Consider the following 23,936-nt stretch of genomic DNA (forward strand, 5'->3'; position numbering starts at 1 on the left):
TCTGTCTAAATCTGTCAGTCTAATTGTTGTATACATTATAATCTATTTAGCTACCCAGGGATTTTTGTCATTGATTCTTTAATATACATGAGTGTATCATTAACTTTATCTGTTGAATTGTTGAAGCCAAATAACCTTATAACTGATATTTGTAAAACATCTATTGATGCATCTTGAGTATATTTTGCTGTAATTTAATACACATGCAATGACCAACACAGTGTTTGATAGTTTGTACTTTATGAGGAAAGGGATTACGAAATAAAGGACATCAAGTTGAACACCTGATGAAGTCATTGCATTCACTTCTGGAAAATAGTTGTCTTTTCGTGCAAAATATTCTGTGAAGTGAAAAGGAAACAATAGGAAATATTTAAAAAATGCATGCCACACTTCCTTATATAACCCAAGTATCTGTCTATTTTCAAAAACTAATAAACTTTATTTGTCTTTGTGTCAGACTTTGCCCATTTCCCTAACACTGTTTGTATTGTTGTCTATACTAATATTGATTTCATTCAAATTCTTGCAGACAAGGAACCAGTTAAAGCACCTGGACCAACCAAAGGTATACAAAATGATTGCTTTATTATCAAAAAGAATTACAATTGTATACATATTTGCTATATGAGTTATAACAATTATAAAATAGGAAGATTTTATGTGTGGCATTTACATGTGGATGTGTTGTTATGTATGTTATGCTTATGTGTAGAGTCTTATGTTATAAAATTCAAATGAGATGTTGAGTTTCCTGTTTGTATGTGAATTTCATGTGTATGTTATAAAAAGCCTATTTACTACTTCAACCACAGTGCCACCTAGTAAGCAAAAGGGTAAGATTCCTGTTCAGGAGGCAAAAACACCTGAATCACCCAAGTTGAAGAGTAAGTTCTCCAGAATACCCAAAGAGAAGGAACCAGAACCAGAAGTCATCAAGCTGAAGAAGGTTCCAGTGAAACCTCCAGAGCCTGAGAAGGAAGTCATAACTCATAAAGCAGAAGTGACAAGGCATCATGATTCAGAAATGATGGTTCATGGACTTCATGATAGAGATGATCGAGACATAATAACACTTGGAAGAACTGAACAAGTCTTCACTGCAGAGGAAGAGACAGTGCAATTGGGCTATTTTGAGGAATCTGAAAGGGTTGAAGTTGTACAGAAAATGGAGAAAGTAGGATGGACGAGAACCCCCAAATCACAGAAGGACAAGGAACCTGAGGAGCCAAGTTTAGATAAGAAGAAAATAAGTAAATTGCCAAAGACAGATAAGCAGCAAGAATCAGTTAAATTGAAACCATTTGAAAAACCTGTGAAATTAGAGGAAGAACCACAAAAGATCAAGCTGAAAAAGGTGCCAACCAAGCCCAAAGAGCCTGAGAAGGAAGTAATAACTCATAGAGCAGAGGTGATGAGGCATTATGATACAGAATTGACCGTTCACGGACTTCACGATAGAGATGATCGTGAGGTAATAACACTTGGAAGAACTGAACGAGTCTTCACTGCAGATGAAGAGGCATCTGAACTGGGCTATGTGGAGGAAGCTGAAAGGCTGGAAGCAGAAGATGAGAAGACAAGATGGACAAGAACCCCTAAAGTGCTGAAAGATGAAGAATCTGAACCAGATTTAACTAAAAAGAAAATTAAGAAATTGCCGAAGGAAGAGGAAGAGCAAGAAATAGTGAAACTGAAACCATTTGAAAAACCACAGAAACCGGAAGCAGCTGAGCCACCAAAAGCTAAAAAAGGAAGTGAGGCAAAGAAAGATACTGAACTGACACCATTCAAGAGAAGTGAGACACCACAGAAAGATCAACCCACTGCTGCTGCAAGACGACTAAAAGATGAACACACTCCTCCTTCCACGAGTCCAGACACAGCTCCTTATGTTAGTAAAGACCAGGAGGAGATTACGCAGAAGAAGCAGTTTGATGAAGTACCTAAGGATGAGGAGCCTACAGATGCTGATAAGCTGCGTGCCAAAGCTAAAATCACTGCCACACCAGATAAAGAGAATGAGCAGGTTGTACTGAAGCCTTTCACCAAGGTCCCCAAAGCTGAAGAAAAGCCAGAAAAATCACTTGAAGAGGAGAAAAAGAAGCCTGTGGACACAAAAGCACCCAGCAGAACTCCAAGAGTTGAAACTCCTAAAGAGCCCAAGGAACAGCAGCTTAGGAAAGTTGAAAGGACTGAAACACCTGAGAAGGAGGCTGAGAAACTTAAGGAGAAAGAGGAGCCAGCTGTTGCTGCCAAAAAGCCCAGTCCTCCGGGAAAGATAGCCCCAGTCAAGAAAGAAGAGACACCACAGAAAGAAGCAGAGGAAAAAGGGAAAGAAATAGCACAAAAACACACAGAGACCATGAAGAAAGGTGTAGAACTAAAAAAGACACCCTCACCTAGAGTGGGTAAAGAAAAGGAAAAAGAAGAAATAGCCTTGAAGCCTGTGGAGCAGATCAAGAAGGTTGAGCTGAAAAAGACCCCGTCACCTAAAGTTGAGAAGCCAAAGCCTAAAGAACTTGAGTCAGTTCCTTTCGAGAGAAAACCAAGTGCAGGAAAGGTGAAAAAGCTGCCTAGTGCAGTTTCCCCAAAAGACTCTATTGAACCTGTAAGTCTCAAAAAGGTCCCTAAGAAGCCATCAGCGGAGGAGGAGAAGGCTGCAGAACCAGCAAAGCCTGGTAAAGGGAAGATTCCCTTGGTGAAGGAGGTTTCTCCTGGAGCTGTGCAGATGAGGAAGGTCGCCACCCAGCAGGAGGAGGAGGTGTTTGAAGAGGAGTTTGAGGGCATAGTAAATGAAGGCGAGGAAGAGGAGGAGGCCTGGGGCTGGGAGTTGGTTCCTTCAGACGACTGGGAAGGTGAAGGGGAGGATGGGGCATTGGAGACTCCGGGCATGCCGGGCGCCAAACGAGGTGAGACGAAGGCCGCTGAACCCTCCAACTGATGACCCAGGAGCCCTTTCATCCCATCTAAGATGACTCATCTAATCTTCATCCAGTCCCTATTTAATCATTTGATCCAATCAGTCCATCCGTCTACCATCCATGTATCCATTCATCCATCTGCCCATCTATCCATTAGCCATCCATCCTTTGTGATATTCTAATGTCCAACATATTAACGTCCGTCTTCATTTGTGTCATTCATGTCATTGTCCATCATTCAATGTTGTTGAGTGTTCCTCTGCACCAGTGTTAATGTTGTTCAGTAGAACATTTAAGTCATCTTGTATCCATTTATGTCCCTTGGATCATCTTGTCCCATTAACCATCCTTTTGTCAAGATTCATTGTCATTCTGTCTTCATCCTCTTCAGTCATTGCAGTATGTGCTGTGTGTTGACCTTTCAGTGTGCTCATGTGATGTGTACAATATTTCTTTGATAATTAGCATATTTGCTGTCAGCAGTGTTCTGCTTACATCTTATCTTGGTTTCTGCTGGAATATTTACAACAATAGACAGCTCTTATAGAGATGATGAAAACTCATCCTGTTATTTCCTGTCCAGACGGAAAACCATCAGAGGAGCCACCCAAAGGCAGAGGTAGAGGATTTGGGGGTGAGAATACACTCTTAGCTTATGAGCTTATCAAACATTGTTTGTCATATGTGTCAGTTGTGGACAACTTTTCACTTGTTAAGTCTTCATTCTTGCCTCTCTTATAACAATTCTAAGATCTTAAAAACCCCACTGTCCGCGTCTGATTCCTCACTGTCACCATACTTGAAACTAACTTGATGAATTTTTGTTTGGTATTGCAGCAAAACAAACCCCATCTCCTGGTGATGGTGGCAGAGGCAGGGGCCTGAAGCCCGGTGGAAAAGGTCCATCACCACCAGAGGAGCCCTTCGGAGGGTTCAAGCTCAAAGCTGTCCCTCTGAAGTTCATCAAGAAGCTCCAGAACATTGTGTTGCAGGAGGCTGAGTCTATTGGCTCTTCTGCTGTGTTTGAGTGTGAGGTTTCACCTTCCACTGCCATAGCTTCATGGATGAAGGATGGCAGCAACATCCGTGAGAGCCCCAAACACAAATTCACCTCTGATGGCAAAGATCGCAAGCTGAACATTATTGATGTCCAGCTGTCTGACACTGGTGAATACACTTGTGTGGCCAAGAATGCCGGCAAGGAAATATCATGCACAGCCAAGCTCATTGTTGAAGGTAATTTGACAAGGTTTTTTTGTCCAACAAGATGCAGCATGATGGCAGTTTTACAGATAAGGATGCCAAAATCCAAAAAGATCATATCAAATCTTTTTGATATGATCTTTTTGGATTTTGGCATCCTTATTTGGCAGCTCTTTGTGAATCAGCATTGTTTAAACATTTCAATTATGCTAAAGGTATTGAGGAGGAGTTGCCATGGTTTTTTCTTCAAGTTTATTATCAGCTTTTTGCCCATAGACCAAAGAGCACCCTCTTATACTACAGAACCCACCAGTAGCGCTCCTACATCTGTTTTTTACTTATGCTAAAGGTATATTGTAAAAAATGCAGTCTTTTCTCATCATGCTATCTCTGTGCAGAGCTGCCTGTGAAATGGCTGAAGGAATTGGAACCGGAGACCTCATGCATTAAAGGGCAACCAATGTACCTAACCTGTGAGTTGAATAAAGAGAGAGATGTGGTTTGGAAGAGAAACGGTGAGGTCCTGAAGTCAAAGGCTGGCAAGGTGGCCATCAATATCATTGGGTTGCAACATGCTGTGACCATCCAGAACTCCACTGAGGAGGATGCTGGTCTCTACACCTGTGAAGTGGCTGGCCAGGAGGATGTCAAGACTTCAACCAACGTCAAAGTGATTGGTAAGCAGGTGGCAACATCTAGCAGAGATGAATTGTCATATTTCTAAGCTTTAAAACTCTAAGCGTTATTATCTCAGTTGTGCTCAGAGATGATAATATATGGGCCAAAATATTAATTGAATTTTCCCTCCACAGAAATCATCAAAGACTGGCTGGTGAAACCACTGAGAGACCAACATGTGAAACCCAAGGCCAAGGCCACGTTCAAATGTGAACTCTTCAAGGACACTCCCAACTGGAAGTGGTTCAAGGGAGACAATGAGATTGCACCTTCTGATAAGGTGGAGGTTAACAAAGATGGAAAAGACATGAGTCTTACCATCAACAACTGTCAGCCTGATGACGTAGCAGACTATACCATTGAGGTTGAGGATCGCAGATACACAGCTAAACTAACACTTGGAGGTTTGTTTTACACACACAAACACACAGACAAATCAATATTCGTCATGACTGGGGATTGTGCCCAAAAAGCTGAAATCTGCCCATGATTGGTGTAATGTGGCCTAATCGTATGCTCTCCATGCTCCTATAGAGCGCGAGGCTGAGATCCTGAAGCCTCTCTCCAGCGTGGAGGTGGTTGAGAAGGAGGACGCCAACTTTGATACTGAGATCTCTGAGGATGATGTGGCTGGAGAGTGGAAACTGAGGGGCCAGATCCTCACAAGGTCTCCGGTAAGATTGTGTGAAAAATGGAATCTGTTCACTTTTAAGACTTCTTTCAATTTGAGCCTCTTTTAATCAGTAAAAACCTTTCAGTGTTAAGAATTCTACTCTAGTAACAATATAATTCATATTTCAACCGTGCAGACTATTTTCTACATTTGTGTTTCCACATGTGTTCGTTTTTTCAGCCTCTGTTTTGTAGACACATGGAAGAGCTGATTACCAGTAGAGTTTTGAGTCATCGTCATATAAATGAACTATACGGTCTCTTTTTCAGACATGTGACATCAAAGCTGAGGGCAAGAAACGTTTCCTCACCCTGAAGCATGTTCAGCTGGACCAGGCTGGTGAAGTGTCCTACCAGGCTCTGAACGCCGTCACCAGCGCCATGCTCACAGTCAAAGGTAAACAACTGTCAGGAATGAACCTTATTTATTTTTATTGTCTACAGCGGCTTTGTTGCCTTTGTGTTGGAAACGGACGTGTTGCAGAACTACGGTAAGAATAGTGAAGGAAGTGTTTACTTTGTGAATAACTGATCATCATTCACACCTCCCAGAAATCGAAATGGGCTTCACTGACCCACTGAAGGACGTTTCTGTGCCTGAAAAGAAACAGGCTAAGTTTGAATGCACCATCACAAAGGATGTGTCTAAGGTCATGTGGTATAGAGGGGCTGACATCATCACCCCAGGCCCCAAATATGAAGTTATTGATGATGGAAAGAAACACATGCTGATCATAAACAGCTGTGAGTTTGATGATGAGGCACAATATACTGTTGAAGTGCTGAGCCAAAAATCAACTGCTCAGCTTACTGTGGAGGGTAAGTATTGGACAAAACCATCTTCAGTTCCCCATCTTCCCTTTGGAGGTTCTACATATCTATTCTCTGTTGTCATTTGTTGATGGATGTATGTCTTTGTACGAGGTCGATAGCAAAACTTGTTGTGTGCTCACCTGATGTATTCCAGGCATGAGGCTCAAATTTGTCCAGCCACTTCAGGACCAAACAATGAAAGAAGGTAATACGGTACAGTTTGAGCTCCATCTGAGTCATGAGAACGTACCGGTGGTTTGGTACCGAAATGAAGTTAAACTGCATGTGAGCAGAACAGTGCTCACCTATGTTGATGGAAAGAAACACACTCTAGAAATGAGGATGTTGACTCTAGATGATACCTGCCAGATTAAGGCAGAAGCCAAAGGAATTTACTCCATGTCAAAACTGACGGTCATAGGTAACTAACATCATTTCTTTTTTTATTCCCTTTTCTCTTTCTTTTCTTTCTATTGCCTCCTTGTTCTCATGTGAATTGTACTTGTGTCATGTGCCCAGGTTTCAAGATGGGAGTGTTTTGTGTGTGTTGTATTTCCTCCTCATTTTGCTTTAACTAACTGTTTGGATCTTGTGCCTGGCTCCATTCCAGAGGGAGACGCCGTCTTCACTGTGAAGCTGCAGGATTACACAGCCACAGAGAAAGACGAGGTTACTCTGGACTGTGAACTCAGCAAGGACGTTCCCGTCTTGTGGTATCACAATGAGAGGGAGATCACTGCCTCCAAGATGGTGGTCATGAGGGCTGAGGGCACACGCAGAGCTCTGATCTTTAAGAAAGTGGAGGATAAAGATAAAGGAAAATATGTATGTGATTGTGGAACAGACAAGACCATGGCCAACATCAATATTGAAGGTAAAATTGTACAAAATCTAGATAGTAAACAAGAGAAAATGATCAGTTACATTATCGTGAAACAAGTGGAATTTCTTGAAACCTGCAATAATCCACCAGTGTAGTAATATAAATTGACTTAAAATATCTTAAAATAAAGTTTGATCACTCTGAATACAAACTAATATCACTAATCTTGTCATTTTTGCAGCGCAGAGGTAATTTTCAGGAGCATTTCCTTTTTTTAACAGTTTATTTTCCATTTTTTATCCATAGCTCGTGACATCAAGGTGGTTCGCCCAATGTACGGTGTTGAGCTCTTTGATGGAGAGACGGCTCGTTTCGAGGTGGAGATCTCTGAGGATGATGTCCATGGCCAGTGGAAACTGAATGGAGAAGTCCTGAACCCCTCTTCTGTGAGTTCCTCACCAACTGATATTTAGAAATAACATAATTTCAACGCAGATGTTTGGTGCTTTCAAAAATGTGCTGTGTTGTATTGTGCGATGTATCTTCTTCCAACGCCTTTTTTAATGTACATGCTACAAGCCAAATTCTCAGGGAGGCGAGTAAATCAGAGAATTTGACTAAAGGTTTCCTCTGCTGTTCACAGGATGTTGACATCATCGAGGAGGGCGGCAAGCACACTCTGATCCTGTACAACTGCAAAGTCTCGCAGACAGGAGAGGTGGCGTACAGCGCTGCTAACGCCAAGTGTTCTGCTAACCTGAAGGTCAAAGGTAAACACATAGCTGCTTCATCATCTACATCTGCATTCTCCTGGAACATTTTTGTCATCTTTGGTTTCGGCGGATTCTGCAGTTAGATTCCTGCGTCAGTGTTCAGGCATTTCTGAAAAATCGGGTGTGGGCTTGAGGAGTTGAGCCTGTGGACACCATACGACATCCAAGTAAACCTTTCTTACTGTTTTATTTCAGAACTTCCACTTAACTTCCTCACACCGCTGAGTGATGTGCAAGTGTATGAGAAGGACGAGGCGAGGTTCGAGGTGGAGGTGTCCAGAGCGCCCAAGAGCTTCCGTTGGCTCAAGGGCTCTCAGGAGCTGGAGAACGACGACAAGCATGAGATTATCCACGAGGGAAATATGCATATTCTGCTGATCAAATCAGCTGCATACGAAGATGAAGCCAAGTACATGTTTGAGGCTGAGGACAAGAGGACAGCCGGCAAGCTTGTCATTCAAGGTAACTCATAGCCACATTTAAAGGGAAAGTTTCCCTATTTTTTAATTAAAAGTTTTCTGATTTTGTTTTTCAGTTTTATACATAGACATAGTCAGACAGACAGACAGACAGATAGATATGTAGTATATATGTTGTTACAATAATCTCTTTCCAACTGAAAATATAGGCTCATTGTGGTTCAAATGCTCACTATACAAATATGAACTGTATGAATGTATTTATGGTTGTCTCAGTCCATTAAAATAATATTAAATTATATATAATATATATAATATAATATTAAAATATATAGAAACAACACAGTCTTGGATCCGGTTGGCAGACATGGCTCCAATTTTCAATTCCAGGGAAACAGGGAATCCTGATTTTAAAAAACATATATACAGTCAGTTTCAGATGTAAGATTTTCCATCTTTTCCCACGCCAGGTATCCGCCTGGAGTTTGTCAAGCCGATTAAGGATGTGACTGTGAAGGAGCGCGAGACGGCCGAGTTCAGTATTGAACTCTCACATGACAAGATCCAGGTCGCCTGGTATAAAAACGACGTGCGTCTGCATCCCAGCAAGGTGGTCCACATGTCAGACCATGGGAAGAGCCACAGCCTGGCCTTCAAGGAGGTCACCATCGATGACACATCCATGATCAAAGTGGAAGCCATGGGCAAGACTGTGACCGCCATGCTCAATGTGATTGGTTAGTACATGAATGTTTACATCTTCCAGTGAAACTGATATTTGCTTCAAAAGCCTGTTCAGTAGCTCCAAACCCTTCTAGGCAGCTGGGAAGTTAATACTGGCCACCAGCTAATACTGTCAAAGTTTGGGTTGATGCTGATTCGTTTGTCTAGACTAACAGAAACATTGTGATCAACCTCATTTAGAGGTTCTTTTAATTTCTAAAAATCGATTTGGCTGGTAAAAAGTTAATTGGTGAATTTTGGAATCCATTGAGCGCTGTGTCAGTGGACAAAAACATTCATTTATTGATCTGGTTCCATGGTTCTCTGCAGAGGGAGACCTGTATTTCACCACCAAGCTGCAGAACTACACCGCCGTGGAGAAGGACGAGGTGACGCTGGTCTGCGAACTGAGCAAGACCGTGGCCGACGTCAAATGGTTCAAGGACGGAAAGGAGATCACTCCCTCCAAGAACATCGGCGTCAGAACCGACGGCAAGAAGCGCATGTTGACGGTGAAGAGGGCAGAGAAGGCCAACATCGGAGCGTACACCTGCGACTGTGGCTCCGACAAAACCACAGCCAACCTGAACATCGAAGGTAAAACTTCTGGAGATGCATCTCAGCAATCTAGGACTTAAGTGACTTGCCTGATTGCATTTTCAGTAGAATAGGTTTAGCTTGAAGTTTACTAAGCTTATTAATACATTTTCTTTTCTTTGTTTCCCCCCTGCAGCGCGCGACATTAAGGTCGTGCGTCCGCTGTACAGTGTGGAGGTGACAGAGACTGAGACCGCTAAGTTTGAGACAGAGATTTCTGAGGAAGACGTCCATGGTAACTGGAAACTGAAAGGAGAGGCTCTGCACCAGTCTCCTGTGAGTTTTCCTCTGTTTAAATATAATGTATAACCAAATGGAGGCATGGATAGTAGAGAACAACACATTGCACCCTGATATTTGCCACTAATCCTTCTGAGGTGGACAACATGTCGAAACACGTCAAGCTATTTCCTGAAGAAAAAGTTCATTGTATGAGATGAAATCCTGGGAAAACGTTACCTTCAAACTCTCCAAAGTTTTGAATTCAATTTTCCAACATGTATATTGTTTCCCTCCAGGATGTGGAGATCAAGGAGGAGGGAACCAGACACATGCTGATCCTCTACAATGTGCATATGGACATGGCCGGAGGCGTCGACTTCTCGGCAGCGAACGCCAAATCCAACGCCCAGCTCAGAGTGAAGGGTGAGAGCTTTTTGTCTGAGCTGTTTATGGTGTCAGGCTTTGGTTGAATGTAATGATATGTGTAGAAATGGCTTACTTTTATAAGGCTGTGGTCGGGTGAGAACGTATCTCCAAAATGTAAACTTTTTAGGAACCAAGAAAAACGGCCACACATTTTTCAGTTTATCCAAGAGGATTTGAAAGGTTTTCATAAGCCCAAGTGTCATAAACCATCTAATCCTTCACTTTAAGTTAAAATATGAAAAGCACGAAAATTGGAGTTAGGAGGTTTTCACCTGACTGACAATAAGTAAAAAGTACTGTATATTCTTTCCTATGACTTTTGATTTTCTTTAATGATGCACTATACTTTACAAAACTTGTCTAGTCTGCTCTAAGAAATATTTTGAAATCGCTCTAGTTTCTTCAAATTTCTTATGTTACGGCTGGAAGTTGTGCCTCACTATTTTCCCAACTGACTAACAGTGCAGTCTGCCTCTGTGAGAGCCTTCAGCCAATCTGGTCATGTGGTTATTTTGGAAGCCTGAGGCCTTATCTAGAGTGGCCGCTCACTGATTGGTGGAGCAGGAAGATGCCTGTAAACCTCTCTGCTCACCAAATACATCTGAAGAGCCTCTTAACATGCAACAGACCCAGCCGAACCCTACCTGCTGCCCCGGGCCTGCTGGATGGTAGTCAGGGTCTGATGGAGCTAACCATGTCTTCTTCTTCTTCTACTTCTTCTTCACCCTCAGCCCGCAGCATCAGCCTGCTCAGGCCTCTGAAGGACGTGACTGTGACGGCCGGGGAGACGGCCACCTTCGAGTGCGAGCTGTCGTACGAAGGCATCGCGGTGGAGTGGTTCCTGGGAGGGAAGAAGATGGAAGCAAGTGACAGGGTGAGTCCAACACAGGCGGGCTCAACTCAAAACTTCAACTTCAGCGGGTGCCGACTCAAAAACATGATCTATAGTAAAATGTCTGCACTCACCTAGTTTGTATTTATGACAGTCTGCAGAGAAACGCTGAAGAAGGCTGAAACGCGCACGCTGCTGTTGCTGTTGTGCAAATTAAATACATACTGCATGAGTGCGGACATTTCTCTAAAGTTTGAGTACAACACAACACATCACATAATACAAAGTGATACAATAGGTTTTTTTTTGACCAGTTGGTCAATTTAGGTATGTGTTTATTCCACTGAGGTTACTGAAGTGAGATAAGACACTTCATCTGTCTGAGGGTTTGGCAGCAGCACGATCCTCATCCACACACATCTAACTAATATCAATACATCAACTAATACTTGATAGATGTATTTGATATTGATGATTCATCTTTCATTGTTTAATTGTAGGAAATGTAATTTGTAAAGACTGATGCTAACTAGGGCGCCTTCTACATATAAGGGCCTGTTCACAGCAGGTCTATCTGCTGGAGATAACAGCTGTTCGTCCCAGAAGGCTTTGCATTTCTCAGGTTATTTTTAACAGCGTCAAGAGTCTGGGGCTGCAGCAGGGTTACAGTCACCGGGAGGGGGGGAACGATACTGACAGTAAAAAGTACAGATCATATCCATCTGTAATAACTCAAATTCTTTATATATTTGAATTGTGATTCCTTATTGACTGGCTAATAGACAAATAAGTTGCTGTTTTTGTCATAGTAGTGAATAATAATAATAATCATAATCACAATATTATTAATACAATAATAATAATAACAGCAATAACAATAATAATAATAATAATAATAATAATAATAATATAGTTAAAAAAATATTAAATAATAGTTTAAAAAATGCCTTCTTACAAATTCAAATACAATTCAAATAAAAAAGGGCTTTATTGGCACAAATCAATAAATGATTGTTGCCAAAGTATACTGTGATATCACAGTATACTTAAAATACATAACATTTACAGTGTTCCAGTACCAACAGTATTTACAGAAACTCATTTGGATACAAAAGATACTTAATGAAACATTCCATGCACCAAGCTAAATGTTTTATTGTTTTTACACTGAGCTGATGAGCTGCTGACGGAGTTTTACCTGTCCAGGTGAAAACTCGTGCCGATGGCAAAGCTCATGCTCTGACTGTCAGAGACGTCAAGCTGTCGGAGGCCGGCGAGGTCAAACTCACCGCCAAGGACTTCCAGATCCAGGCTCAGCTCATCGTCGGAGGTGACACACACACACACACACACACACACACACACACACACACACACTTGAATGATTTATTTATGTCCACATAAATACAAGCATACAAAGGACATAAACACTATTAATGCAGTCAGATATTGAGTCAGTCAGTTACAGAAGTGCCTGATTGGCAGCCACAGTGTTGCAGACACACAGGATGAAAACAGGAAGGATAACAGACAGGATAACAGACAGGATAACAGACAGGATCCACTTCATGGGCATAAAAAGCAGCTCCTCCTCATAATGACAGCAGATACTGAACAACACCTCGTTAACTGCTTGGCCTTCTCTGAGGGAGACCGGCCATCTGAAGCCCCGCCCCTCCAGCTCGTCACATGACCCAGGCTGCCAAATATGAAAACTAAAACTTTACACTTGTAGCCCAGCTGTGAAATTTCAGTAGGGGGAATCCAAACAGTTTTCCACGGTGGCTCTCAGTTGTAAACACTCCATTCTTGAAAAATATGCCGTTCAGGAGGGTTATGAGTCGGATCCGGCTCCCGGGATCTGCCGATGAACCGTAGTGTTGTTTCTCACGATATCCTCCGGTAACCAAACCGCTCCTGAAGGCTCTCTCTTGGATTTGAAAGGCCGACCACTGCTGCTCAGTCAGGGGTCGCACCGACTCCATGCGAGTTGACTCCACGCCCAGCAGGTGTTTCGGGGTCGGGTCGTAGGCAAGCCACTGTTGTTGATAAACTCTCCCACTTAGGAGCGCTCGGTTGTAGGCAACTCTGATCGCCGAAACTAGACACACTGTCCAAACTATTCTCCACAATATAATTTTGCACATGACTACATTTACGGCGGCAGTTACGACGGGTGTGCGTTCAGATCTTAGAATACTGCGCTCAAGCCTTCACCTGCTGCCATGCTCCAGCCACCATGACACACACACACACACACACACACAGTAACACAGTACAACTTCTTAAATAAAAACACAGGTTCATTACATGATTATGGAGACAAACACAGATCAGTCAACATGTCATGGATATATTTAAGAAATGTGCTTCCTACAAACAGCAATAGAATATTGGATAAAGACATTTGTGGGTAAATTAGTTAATGAGGAGGTTAACACATGATGAAATGTCTCTAACCGTCCTGTGGTCCTGAGCAGAGCCGCCGGTGGAGTTCACCAAGCCTCTGGAGGACCAGACGGTGGAGGAGGAGGCCACCGCCACTCTGGAGTGTGAAGTTTCCAGAGAGAACGCAGAGGTGCGATGGTTCAGAGACGGACAGGAGATCCGCAAGACCAAGAAATACGACATGATCGTGGACGGCGTGAAGAGGAAGCTCGTTATTCATGACTGCACTATGGATGATGCCAAGACCTACACCTGCGACGCAAAGGAGTTCAAAACCTCCTGCTTCCTGGATGTGCAGCGTAAGGACAAACTTTAACTTTAACCTTTGTTTTATCAGGCATGTCAGTTCAAATCTTTATTCATGAACGCAGCCTGGCCACAGTTAATATGTACTGTATATGTAAACTGTATGGTCTGTAATACTGTATGGTAATAATAACCATAACACCATGTACTTCTGCCCACAGCTCCTTATGTTGAGTTCAGTAAGCCTCTCCATGATGTGGAGGTCGGAGAGAAGGAATCTGCCAAGTTTGAGTGTGAAGTGTCTCGCGAGTCGGCTAAGGTAAGAGCTGAGTGGAGATAAATAAAATAGAATTAGATTAGATGAATTAGATAAATCAGATGAGATCAACCCAGCAGCATTGCATTACATGCTGAGGGGAATAAATTAACTAACAAATCAATAATAAAATGTAGTCAAATCTTTTTTGTTACTCGAGAGACTTGGTTTACAAATGGCAGGACATTAAAAAACAGCCTGCAGAGTAACAGGTGATACTACTGATGATAAAATGCACCTTGATCGTTAACAGTAACATTACTGTTGTGGTTGTGCAGGTCCGCTGGTTCAAGGACGGCAACGAGATCAGGAAGGGAAAGAAGTACGAGATCATCGCCAAGGGAGTCCAGCGCATTCTCATCGTCCACAAGTCCGTGTTCGATGACGAGGCTGAATATGAATGTGACGCCCGCACCTCCAAGACTTCTGGCATGCTGACCGTTATCGGTAAGGCTTATTTTCACTGATCCTCCCTCAAAACATTTCTGAAAAGTGCACTGTTGGTATTCTGCTGAAAATTTCTCTCACAATGCATTACAAATGGTTTGGCTTCATCCAAGGGTCATGAAACATTTTCTACTTGTTCAGCCTTCAGTTGCCGTTAAAAAAAAGCAAAACTGCAACTCCAAGGTCTCTCCACGACTCACTGCATCTATCACTGTGTTTTCTCACAGAGGAAGCAGCTAGGTTCACCAAGAACCTGTCCAACGTGGAGGGAACAGAGACAGACAGTGTGAAGATGATCTGTGAAGTGTCCAAGGCCAGCGCCGAGGTCACCTGGTACCGGGGAGACGAGGAGCTGCCGGAGGGCGGCAGGTACGAACAGATCATGGACGGAAGGAAGAGGATCCTCATCATCCAGGACCTGAGGATGGAGGATGCTGGAGAGTACAACTGCAGACTGAGTCCCAGCATCAAGACGTCAGCTACACTGAAGCTGAACGGTAAGAATACCGTACATGAAAATGTTGAATTAAAGCATTATCCTGCTCACTGAATATAAGGGCATTGAAAAACACCTGAAGAATTACGCTTGTAATAATAATTTGTTGTTGAGCAAAATGTGAAAAAGCGTATTCTGTCTATATTGTTTAGTTTGAGCTTTATTTAGCATGCTTGACGTTTAATTCCCACCTGAAAACGAATATGCAGTTGAAAACTAAAATTTACTGTAAGTGCAACAACTGTGTATTTGAAAGTGAACATAACCACATTCATTACATGATCAGATTAACCGCTCAACTTCTCCTGTCCTCCTCCCAGAGCTGGCAGCTGAGTTCATCGCCCGGCCTCAGAGCCAGGAGGTGGTGGAGGGAGAGAAGGCCGAGTTCGTCTGCTCCGTCTCCAAAGACACCTACGAAGTCAAATGGTTCAGAGGTGACAAGGAGGTCGAGTCGGGAGACAAGTATGCTATTGTCAGTGAAGGAAAGAGAAGAGCTCTTATTGTGAAAAACTGTGAGATGAAGGATGAGGGAGGCTACGTTGCCCACATCGGCAGCGTCAAAGCCTCAGCCGATCTGTATGTGATTGGTGAGCCACTCTTTTTTTTCTTGCTTATTTTTTCTTGAAGACACTAACTTTCATAGTGTGTGTTTGGATTTAATATGTGGCTGTTTCTGTCTCATTCCAGAGAAATTGAGGATTATCACACCCATTAAAGATACAGAAGTGAAGGAAGGAAGTGAGATTGTGTTCAACTGTGAAGTGAACTCAGAGGGAGCCAAGGCCAAGTGGCTGAAGAACGAGGAGACCATGTTCGAGAGCAGCAAGTACCTCATGCTGCAGAGAGACAACATCTTCTCTCTGAGGATCAGAGATGCCCAGAAGGGAGACGAAGCAAACTACAGCATCAACCTGACCAATCACAGAGGAGAACAGGCCAAGTGCACTGCCAGCGCTAAAGTAGCAGGTAAATAAATTGAGACTGGGGATTGGAATATACATGACAGCATGTCCCTCCCAGATTTGTTAAGATTAAATGGCAGTTCGATTTTAAATGCATTTCAGGGTTATAGTTCAATAATATAGATACATACAATGTTTCAGAATTTGATAATTTGATTAGAAAAAACAACGTGATCACACACAAATATGTGAAATGAACACAAACTCTGAAACAGCGATTTACGTGCTGTGGACACAAATTATGTGAAAATAACGTTTCTCCACCACAAATTGAAATACATTCCAAAGAATGGCGGTTAACGGTTAAGCGTAGGCAAGTAAAACAACTTTGGTTAAGTTTAGGCAACTAAAACAACTTGGTTAAGGTTAGGGTTAAGGTTTATGTTAAGGTTTATGTAAACGCTGGGAATTGAACCCTGGTCGCTGGGATCAAAGGCAAACTAATCCGCCCATCCACCATCCGACCACATCATCCTTACATTCTACTGCTCTACTTCAGTGTGACACTACGATAAACTCATGATAAACTTCTGCTATTTTGATTTGTGACCCTGCAGAGGAGAAACTGAGGTTCCTGGACCCCATCGAGGATGTGGAGACCCAGGAGAAGAAGACCATCAGCTTCACATGTAAGGTGAACCGGCCGGAGGTGACGGTCAGGTGGATGAAGGCCGGCCAGGAGGTGACGCTCAGCAAGCGCGTCGTCTACAGGGCGGACGGACTCAGGCACACCCTGACCGTAAAGGACTGCGTCATGGACGACGAGGGCGAGTACACCGCCGTGGTCGGCGACGACAAGTGCGCGGCCGAGCTGATCATCAGCGAGGCGCCCACCGACTTCACCGCACAGCTTAAAGACCAGACCATCACTGAGTTCGAGGACGCAGAGTTCACCTGCAAGCTGAGCAAGGAGAAGGCTGTTGTCAAATGGTACAGAAATGGACGTGAAATCAGAGGAGGAGCAAGGTGAGCAGCAGAATATAGGCTTGATATTGGTTTAAATTAATTTGCCTTGTTTGGGTTTATCTGATAAAGCTGTACTTACACCACAAACAAAACAAACTGCAGCTGCATAGAGTAGTAAGTCAATCAAAAGTTTAACAGTACAGATAATTAATTCTGTAAAAGCTCTTGTATGCACTTTTAAACATGTTTGTCTTGTGTTTTTGCAGATACCACATGGAAAAGGAAGGTAAGACATGCAGACTGATCATCAAGGAGTGCAGACCTGATGATGAGTGTGAATACGCCTGCGGTGTGGACGAGAGGAGAACCAGAGCCAGGCTCTTCGTTGAAGGTAAGTTGTTCATTTTACTTCAGTGCCATTTCACAACCAGTAAGGTCAGGATTTCTCTTTTGAATCATAATGCTTTGTGTTTGTTCAGAGACCCCAGTGGAGATCGTCAGACCGCCGCAGGACGTGTTCGAGCCTCCAGGCTCAGACGTCGTGTTTGAGGTGGAGCTCAACAAGGACAGAGTGGAAGTGAAGTGGATGAGAAACAACATGATAATTGTCCAGGGAGACAAATACCAGATGATCAGCGAGGGCAAAGTCCACAGACTGCAGGTCTGTGAGATCAGGCCTCGCGACCAGGGAGAGTACAGGATCGTGGCCAAAGACAAAGACGCCAAGGCCAAGCTGGAACTGGCAGGTGAGTCAACACCGCTGTGTACATCACACTGACTTACTGTGTGATCACTCAATGAAGTTTTAAAGAAAAAATTCACCCTAAAACACTTAAACACTGTTATAGAACAAACAGCTATTGGTATTGTACTTTGAATTTCTGGGACCATTTAGTTTGTTGTATTTTTCTTCTTGGTGGATAACCGGCCAATCGTAGACGAGGTGACGTCACCTCCAGATATTTCCAGCAGCTACGATGGAGTTTGATATGAGAAAATGTTTCAGGATGTAAAACATCAGCGGTAAACGTCAGGTTTTGGTGTCAGTCCCTCAGAATCAAAGAGCGAGGGCTTCTTTCTAGAGCCGCCATTTTGCACCAAGAGACGTTCAACAATCATACAGGGAGAAATCCATCGGAGAAGAGGAGAGAGACAAGGGTGGAATTTTCTTTTAGTAAAATGTCCATTTTTAAATTAATAATACACACAAGGAAGTAAGTGGTTGGCTAGATGGATAGAGGAATGAATGGGCCAAATTATAGAATTGAGGGACTTAACGGATGAATAAATGGTCAAAGTTTGGGCTGAATGAATGAATGAATGAACTGAAAAACCCGACACAGCCATTTGTACTTAACCTTCTCTTATCTCATTTGCAGCCGTTCCAAAGATCAAGACCACCGACCAGAACCTGGTGACTGATGCCGGGAAGCCGTTCCTCATGAGCGTGCCGTACGACGCCTACCCTCGAGCCGATGCCGAGTGGTTCTTCGAGGGAACCGGTCTGCCTGTTCAGAACATCGACACCTCCACCGACAAGACCGAGTACCGGCTGAAGAGCCCCACCAAGGAGGACCAGGGCCGGTACAAGGTGGTCATCAAGAACAAACATGGAGAGGGAGAGGCTTTCATCAACCTGGATGTCATTGGTGAGTCTGGCGGATCTGGTGATTAAATGAATGTCTGATTGATCGTATAATTGGCTTTATTAGATAGTTGATTCAAACGCATAAAGAGATGCTGACAAATACAATGCACCAACTAATAGATTGTTGTCTTGTTAATTTGTTGGTTACCTTGTTGATGTTGCTAATTGAAATGTTTGTGGTTGTTAGATGTCCAACTAGAGTCCAAATGGAACAGTTATCTCATAGATTAAATAAATATCAAAGATGCCTGTGGACAAAAGATGTCAAAAGTTGCTAAACGTCATGTTTGTGGTTGTCAGACGTCCCCGGAACCGTCAAGAACCTGAGAGTGGTCGACACCGCCGACGGTGAGGTCAGCTTGGCGTGGGAGGAGCCAGAGAGCGACGGAGGAAGCAAGATCATCGCCTACGTGGTAGAGAGACGCGACATCAAGCGTAAGACTTGGACGCTGGCCACCGACCGCGCCGACACTCCAGAGTACTGCGTCAGCGGCCTGCAGAAAGACTCCATGTACCTGTTCAGAGTCTGCGCCCGCAACAGAGTGGGCAGCGGACCCACTGTGACCACCGATGAGGCTGTCCAGGCCAAGAACAAGTTCGGTAAGCAATGCCCAAAGGTCTTCACTTACGTCTACCTTCTTCAGTACAGCACCTTCTGCAACATTTCCATACTGTCTCCATACTTAATGTAACACCCAACCAGACTCAGCTGGGTGATTTATGATTTAGTGTAACTGTATGTTTGTATAGTTTTCTCATTAAATTATCAGAGATTACTGGGAATGTGAATCCAAATGAATCCTGTGTGGGCTTGTTTTCTCCCATCAGACGTGCCTGACGCACCAGAGAACGTGAAGGTTGGTGTGGTGAACAGGTTTGGTGCTACTGTCCACTGGGAGCCTCCCAAGTTTGACGGCGGCTCTGAGATCACCGCCTACATCATCGAGCTCCGTGATAGGACGTCTGTGAAGTGGGAGGCGGCCATGGTCTGCGCCGCCAACGACCGCTCCGCCTCTCTGAACGACGTGGTGGAGAACAAGGAGTACATCTTCAGAGTCCGGGCGGAGAACAAGGCTGGCATCGGCAGGCCCAGTGCCGCCACCGACCCTGTCAAGATCATGGATCCCATTGGTGAGTGAGGAACTAGTTTTAAATTGTTCTTAATATTTGATTGATTGTCAATAACATGACAGGCAGCAAAATGAAACATATAAATCTGATAATTAAGTCATAGTACTTCTCCTGGATCCAAGCCAATCTGACCATCTGGGAAAGTCTTTTGAAAATTTACTTGCATACTTGATAATGATAAAATGGAAAAATGAATACATTTAGGTAAAGCGATAGTGATGCATTTTATGTTTATGGAAGCAACAACAGAGGTTTGTTTGGAATAAAAATAAAAAAGTTAGAAGAAATTGGAAGTTTGAGCCCGGCTTTGCAAATTATTTGTATATTGTGATGCCTGTATGGCGGCAAACAGAATACATGTCTGCATTGTGATTGCAGAGAGGCCAAGCCCGCCTCTGAACCTGAACTTCAGTGACCAGACCAACTCAGGGGTCACTCTGACCTGGGAGACGCCCACCAGCAACGGAGGCAGCATGATCACCGGCTACATCATCGAGAAGTGTGACGACGGCATCTACAAGTGGCTCAGATGCAACGCCAGACTCTGCCAGGACCTGTCCTACAGGGTACTGCGTTTACAGACTGCCTTCAGTTTAATAAGCTGTTTTTTCATGCTGTAACAGTCTTTTCTGAGTAATAAACCATAGTGATAATGACTGCCTTACATTTTGAGAAAGCTATTATCCATTTCAATCATCTTAATTTTTCTAGGTATGGTAACCCATTTATGAAGAATATCTCAGTTTTGGCTTTTTATCTTTTAACTGTGAGCGCTCACTCCATCATATTGAGTAGATTGGTGACCATTATTATTGTGTGTGCAGGTGTCCGGTCTGAAGTCTGGGCAGAAATACTTCTACAGAGTTTGTGCTGAGAACGCTGCCGGCGTCTCAGATCCAGCTGAGCAGGTTGGACCCCTGCTGGCCGATGACCCCCACGGTACAGAACCAACAGTAGAACCAACAGTAGAACCAACAGTAGAAGCAGGACCAAGACATGTACAATTGAGAGTTTTGTTCAGAACAGAGATCCACCATTTAAGCATTAGGCATTGATATATCCATGTTTGTCATGTCCATTGAGCTACACAGGGTCACAAATCAAAAGTACAGTAAAGACGACAATCAATGAGCTAGATTTATTTTCCAGGAGGCAAACCACTCTCTAAATTACAGCAAAATTAAAACCATTTTTTCTCTTCCCAGTCGGTCCTACCTTGGACCTGAGTGCGTTCAGGAACGGCCTGGAGGTGATCGTTCCTCAGCCTCTCACAATCCGAGTCCCCATCTCCGGATACCCGACTCCCACCGCCAAGTGGACCTTCGGAGACAAGGAGCTGACCGCCGGGGACGACCGCGTCTCCATGGTGACCAAGCCCACGTACACAGAGCTGACCATCACCCCCAGCGTTCGTCCAGACAAAGGCATCTACACCCTGCACCTGGAGAACGACGTCACCTCCGCCTTCGGAGAGATTGAAGTCAATGTCATTGGTAGGAGCAATTCCAGGGTCTTGCATCTCAAATGTACATTTCTATCTTCTATTAGTCCAGTAGAATGATTGTGATTTTTTTCCCAGCATCCCCAAGCGCTCCTAAGGACTTCAAGGTTTCCGAGATGACCAGACACCACGTCCACCTGATGTGGGAGGCTCCGGAGCACGATGGAGGAAGTCCAGTGACCCACTACCAGATCGAGAAGAGGGAAGTGTCCCGCAAGACCTGGGTCAAGGTACGCTTCAGTGTTTTCCACTGCAGCAGTTTCATGATGCAGTGCTTGTATGACAATCAAAGAATCAACATGCTCAAGCCTTAACAGTTCCAATGATATAAACATGCAGATATTTGGCAACGCAGCGCTGATGGCAACAAGATGCACTCCCTCTGCTGTAGCTTCCCTCTTAATTCTGTTGCGGTACCTGTTCCAGGTTGCCACCGAAATTCTGGACCTGGAGCACACAGTGACCGATGTGATGGAAGGGAAGGAGTATCTGTTCAGTGTCACAGCCTGCAACAAGTGCGGACCTGGAGAGCCGGCGTACATCGACGAGCCGGTCAATGTCTCCTCTCCTGCCAGTGAGTATTTCTATCAGACTGACTGAAGGCTGAGAGGCATTGAGCTCAACTCAAACTGAAGCTCTTCTGCAGACTTTATCATTAGCTAACATCACTTCATGGACGGCACTGGAGCTGAAAAGTGAAAGTTGATGAAAAATAGTTAAATTAGTCAGTACTCATGTTGTCATGTGAAAACCTCGTAATTTTGGTGATTTTCATGTTTGAACTTCAGTTGAAGGATTACATGCTTCTCTTGGAGTTGAGAAAATTCTCAGACCTCTCGGGCTTATGAAACCCTTTCAAAACCAATTGGATAAACTCCAAAATGCATGGTGGTCAAGCTAAAAACAAGGCTGTTTTTCTTAGTTCCTGAAAAGCTGACATTTTTGAGATACAAGGATTTCACCTGACAGTGATGATAGATCGTGATAAGACCCCAAAAGTTCACGTATGTGGCGTTCTGCTCCCCAGCTGTGCCCGATCCTCCTGAGAACCTGAAGTGGAGGGACAAGAGTGCCAAGGGCATCTTCCTGTCCTGGGAGCCGCCCAAGTACGACGGCGGCTCCAACATCAAGGGCTACGTGGTCGACAAGTGCCAACGTGGGACAGACAAGTGGGAACCCTGTGGAGACCCCATCCCCGAGCTGAAGTAAGAAGTTTCTCCATAACACTTCATCTTAAATCTTTGCAGTGATAATGATATTTACGGTTCAGAGTTGGAGCGCATAAGTCCTGCGCCTACGTCCTTCAGCCAAAAACTCTGAGACCAGATCCTCGTATTCTGACTCTGACAGTATTTAAACTCTCGCTCTCATGACATTAGTAGGTTTTTGCAGATTTGCGCTCTCAGCGGGCCAGTCACATTCACTTTAAGAGAAGCCCTTGCCTTTAATTTTGAGAAACTGATCATTCTAAAGGCCTGAAGAGAGACATAGCATAAATCAAATAGGCCTAACAGCACTTATGCCATTTTCTCCATGGCAGCCATTGTAGTAGAAAAGAACGTACTTTGCAAGACAGAATCCTGGAGATGTTGGGAAACGTGTCTTTTTGGGGAAACTCTGGCCTGCATGTGTAGCTGCTCCAGAGATGCCGAGTGAGAGCTTTGGTGCACCAACAAGGCACAATTTTGTGGATTAATCCCCTTAGATATCTCAACTACAAGCCAAACTGCACCACATTTCAGTTGTTTTCTTTTTTACGTTCAAAGATAAAGCAAATATTACATTTATATTCAAAGAGTCATCCACTATATGATTTATTTCCTTTTATTTTCCTTTGACAGTTGTGTTTAACAGATGTTGTGAATGTGTGCTCCCAGGTTCCAGGTGAAAGGTCTGATCGAGGGCCAGTGGTACGCCTACAGGGTCAGAGCCTTCAACAAGCTGGGAGCCAGCAGACCCTGTAGGGCCACCGACGAGATCCAGGCTGTGGATGCTAAAGGTAGGCTGTCCTGTATTAACCCAAACCCCAAGTTTTCAGTCACAGCTAAACAATAGCCTTCTCTTCTGGCCATTTGTTTTTCTTGATAGACATGATAGAACATGTCTATCATGATAGAAACATGACAGAAGGTTGATTGTTGTTGGTGGTGAAACAGTCCAACCTGCCCATCATGCTGATGATGGTCTCGCTCTATGGAGGGCAGAGTGTTGTTGTCATGACAACACTGAATGATAGAGGCCAGCACTGGACCACACATAGACCCTTTAATTGTGCAATTCTTCAGTTCATATTCTCTCTTCTACCGCCGGTTTGAATTCTAACAGAGGCTCCAGAGATCCAGCTGGACGTCAAGCTGCTGGCCGGACTGACCGCCAGAGCGGGAACCAAGATCGAGCTTCCTGCCGACGTCAAAGGAAAGCCCGACCCCAGAGTGAAGTGGACCAAGGCAGACCTGGTTCTGAGGGCCGACGACCGCATCACAATCGACACCCAGCCGGGTCACTCCAAGCTATCCATCGCCGACACCACCAGAGGAGACACTGCCACCTACATTATCGAGGCAGTCAACACCTGCGGACGCGCTACTGCCACCGTCGACGTCAACATCCTCGGTACTGAATTCAGTCTCTTACTCACTCACAAAATACAGTGATAGTTTTAGTAGATGCAGTAAGTTTTGAGGTGCAAGTGATGTTAGGATGTGATCATGGCAGAGGTGGGGACTTGAA

The 23,936-nt window shown here is 44.0% G+C and overlaps 1 protein-coding gene across 1 annotated transcript in view; it reads left to right on the forward strand.

The window, feature by feature from the left end:
- Positions 1-2,846: 2,846 nt before the first annotated feature.
- The window catches only part of LOC139919551 (titin-like), a 121,463-nt gene continuing 100,373 nt past the window's right edge, over positions 2,847-23,936 (forward strand). The window contains exons 1-39 of the mRNA XM_078286282.1: positions 2,847-2,912; positions 3,508-3,558; positions 3,762-4,160; positions 4,526-4,804; positions 4,940-5,209; positions 5,340-5,479; positions 5,748-5,874; positions 6,030-6,296; positions 6,445-6,711; positions 6,901-7,164; positions 7,420-7,559; positions 7,757-7,883; positions 8,082-8,348; positions 8,776-9,042; positions 9,359-9,625; positions 9,762-9,901; positions 10,144-10,270; positions 11,005-11,147; positions 12,312-12,435; positions 13,586-13,852; positions 14,021-14,118; positions 14,394-14,562; positions 14,790-15,059; positions 15,379-15,645; positions 15,746-16,024; positions 16,578-16,986; positions 17,193-17,317; positions 17,406-17,672; positions 18,306-18,575; positions 18,875-19,174; positions 19,403-19,705; positions 20,084-20,271; positions 20,530-20,644; positions 20,911-21,198; positions 21,285-21,436; positions 21,633-21,780; positions 22,234-22,411; positions 23,084-23,205; positions 23,532-23,819. Coding sequence (XP_078142408.1) covers positions 2,894-2,912; positions 3,508-3,558; positions 3,762-4,160; positions 4,526-4,804; positions 4,940-5,209; positions 5,340-5,479; positions 5,748-5,874; positions 6,030-6,296; positions 6,445-6,711; positions 6,901-7,164; positions 7,420-7,559; positions 7,757-7,883; positions 8,082-8,348; positions 8,776-9,042; positions 9,359-9,625; positions 9,762-9,901; positions 10,144-10,270; positions 11,005-11,147; positions 12,312-12,435; positions 13,586-13,852; positions 14,021-14,118; positions 14,394-14,562; positions 14,790-15,059; positions 15,379-15,645; positions 15,746-16,024; positions 16,578-16,986; positions 17,193-17,317; positions 17,406-17,672; positions 18,306-18,575; positions 18,875-19,174; positions 19,403-19,705; positions 20,084-20,271; positions 20,530-20,644; positions 20,911-21,198; positions 21,285-21,436; positions 21,633-21,780; positions 22,234-22,411; positions 23,084-23,205; positions 23,532-23,819 — 8,188 coding nt within the window. The 5' untranslated portion in view covers positions 2,847-2,893. The remainder of the gene's footprint in view (positions 2,913-3,507; positions 3,559-3,761; positions 4,161-4,525; positions 4,805-4,939; positions 5,210-5,339; positions 5,480-5,747; positions 5,875-6,029; positions 6,297-6,444; positions 6,712-6,900; positions 7,165-7,419; positions 7,560-7,756; positions 7,884-8,081; positions 8,349-8,775; positions 9,043-9,358; positions 9,626-9,761; positions 9,902-10,143; positions 10,271-11,004; positions 11,148-12,311; positions 12,436-13,585; positions 13,853-14,020; positions 14,119-14,393; positions 14,563-14,789; positions 15,060-15,378; positions 15,646-15,745; positions 16,025-16,577; positions 16,987-17,192; positions 17,318-17,405; positions 17,673-18,305; positions 18,576-18,874; positions 19,175-19,402; positions 19,706-20,083; positions 20,272-20,529; positions 20,645-20,910; positions 21,199-21,284; positions 21,437-21,632; positions 21,781-22,233; positions 22,412-23,083; positions 23,206-23,531; positions 23,820-23,936) is intronic.

This window comes from Centroberyx gerrardi, chromosome 10, assembly GCF_048128805.1.
Source record: "Centroberyx gerrardi isolate f3 chromosome 10, fCenGer3.hap1.cur.20231027, whole genome shotgun sequence".
Classification (NCBI taxonomy): domain Eukaryota; kingdom Metazoa; phylum Chordata; class Actinopteri; order Beryciformes; family Berycidae; genus Centroberyx; species Centroberyx gerrardi.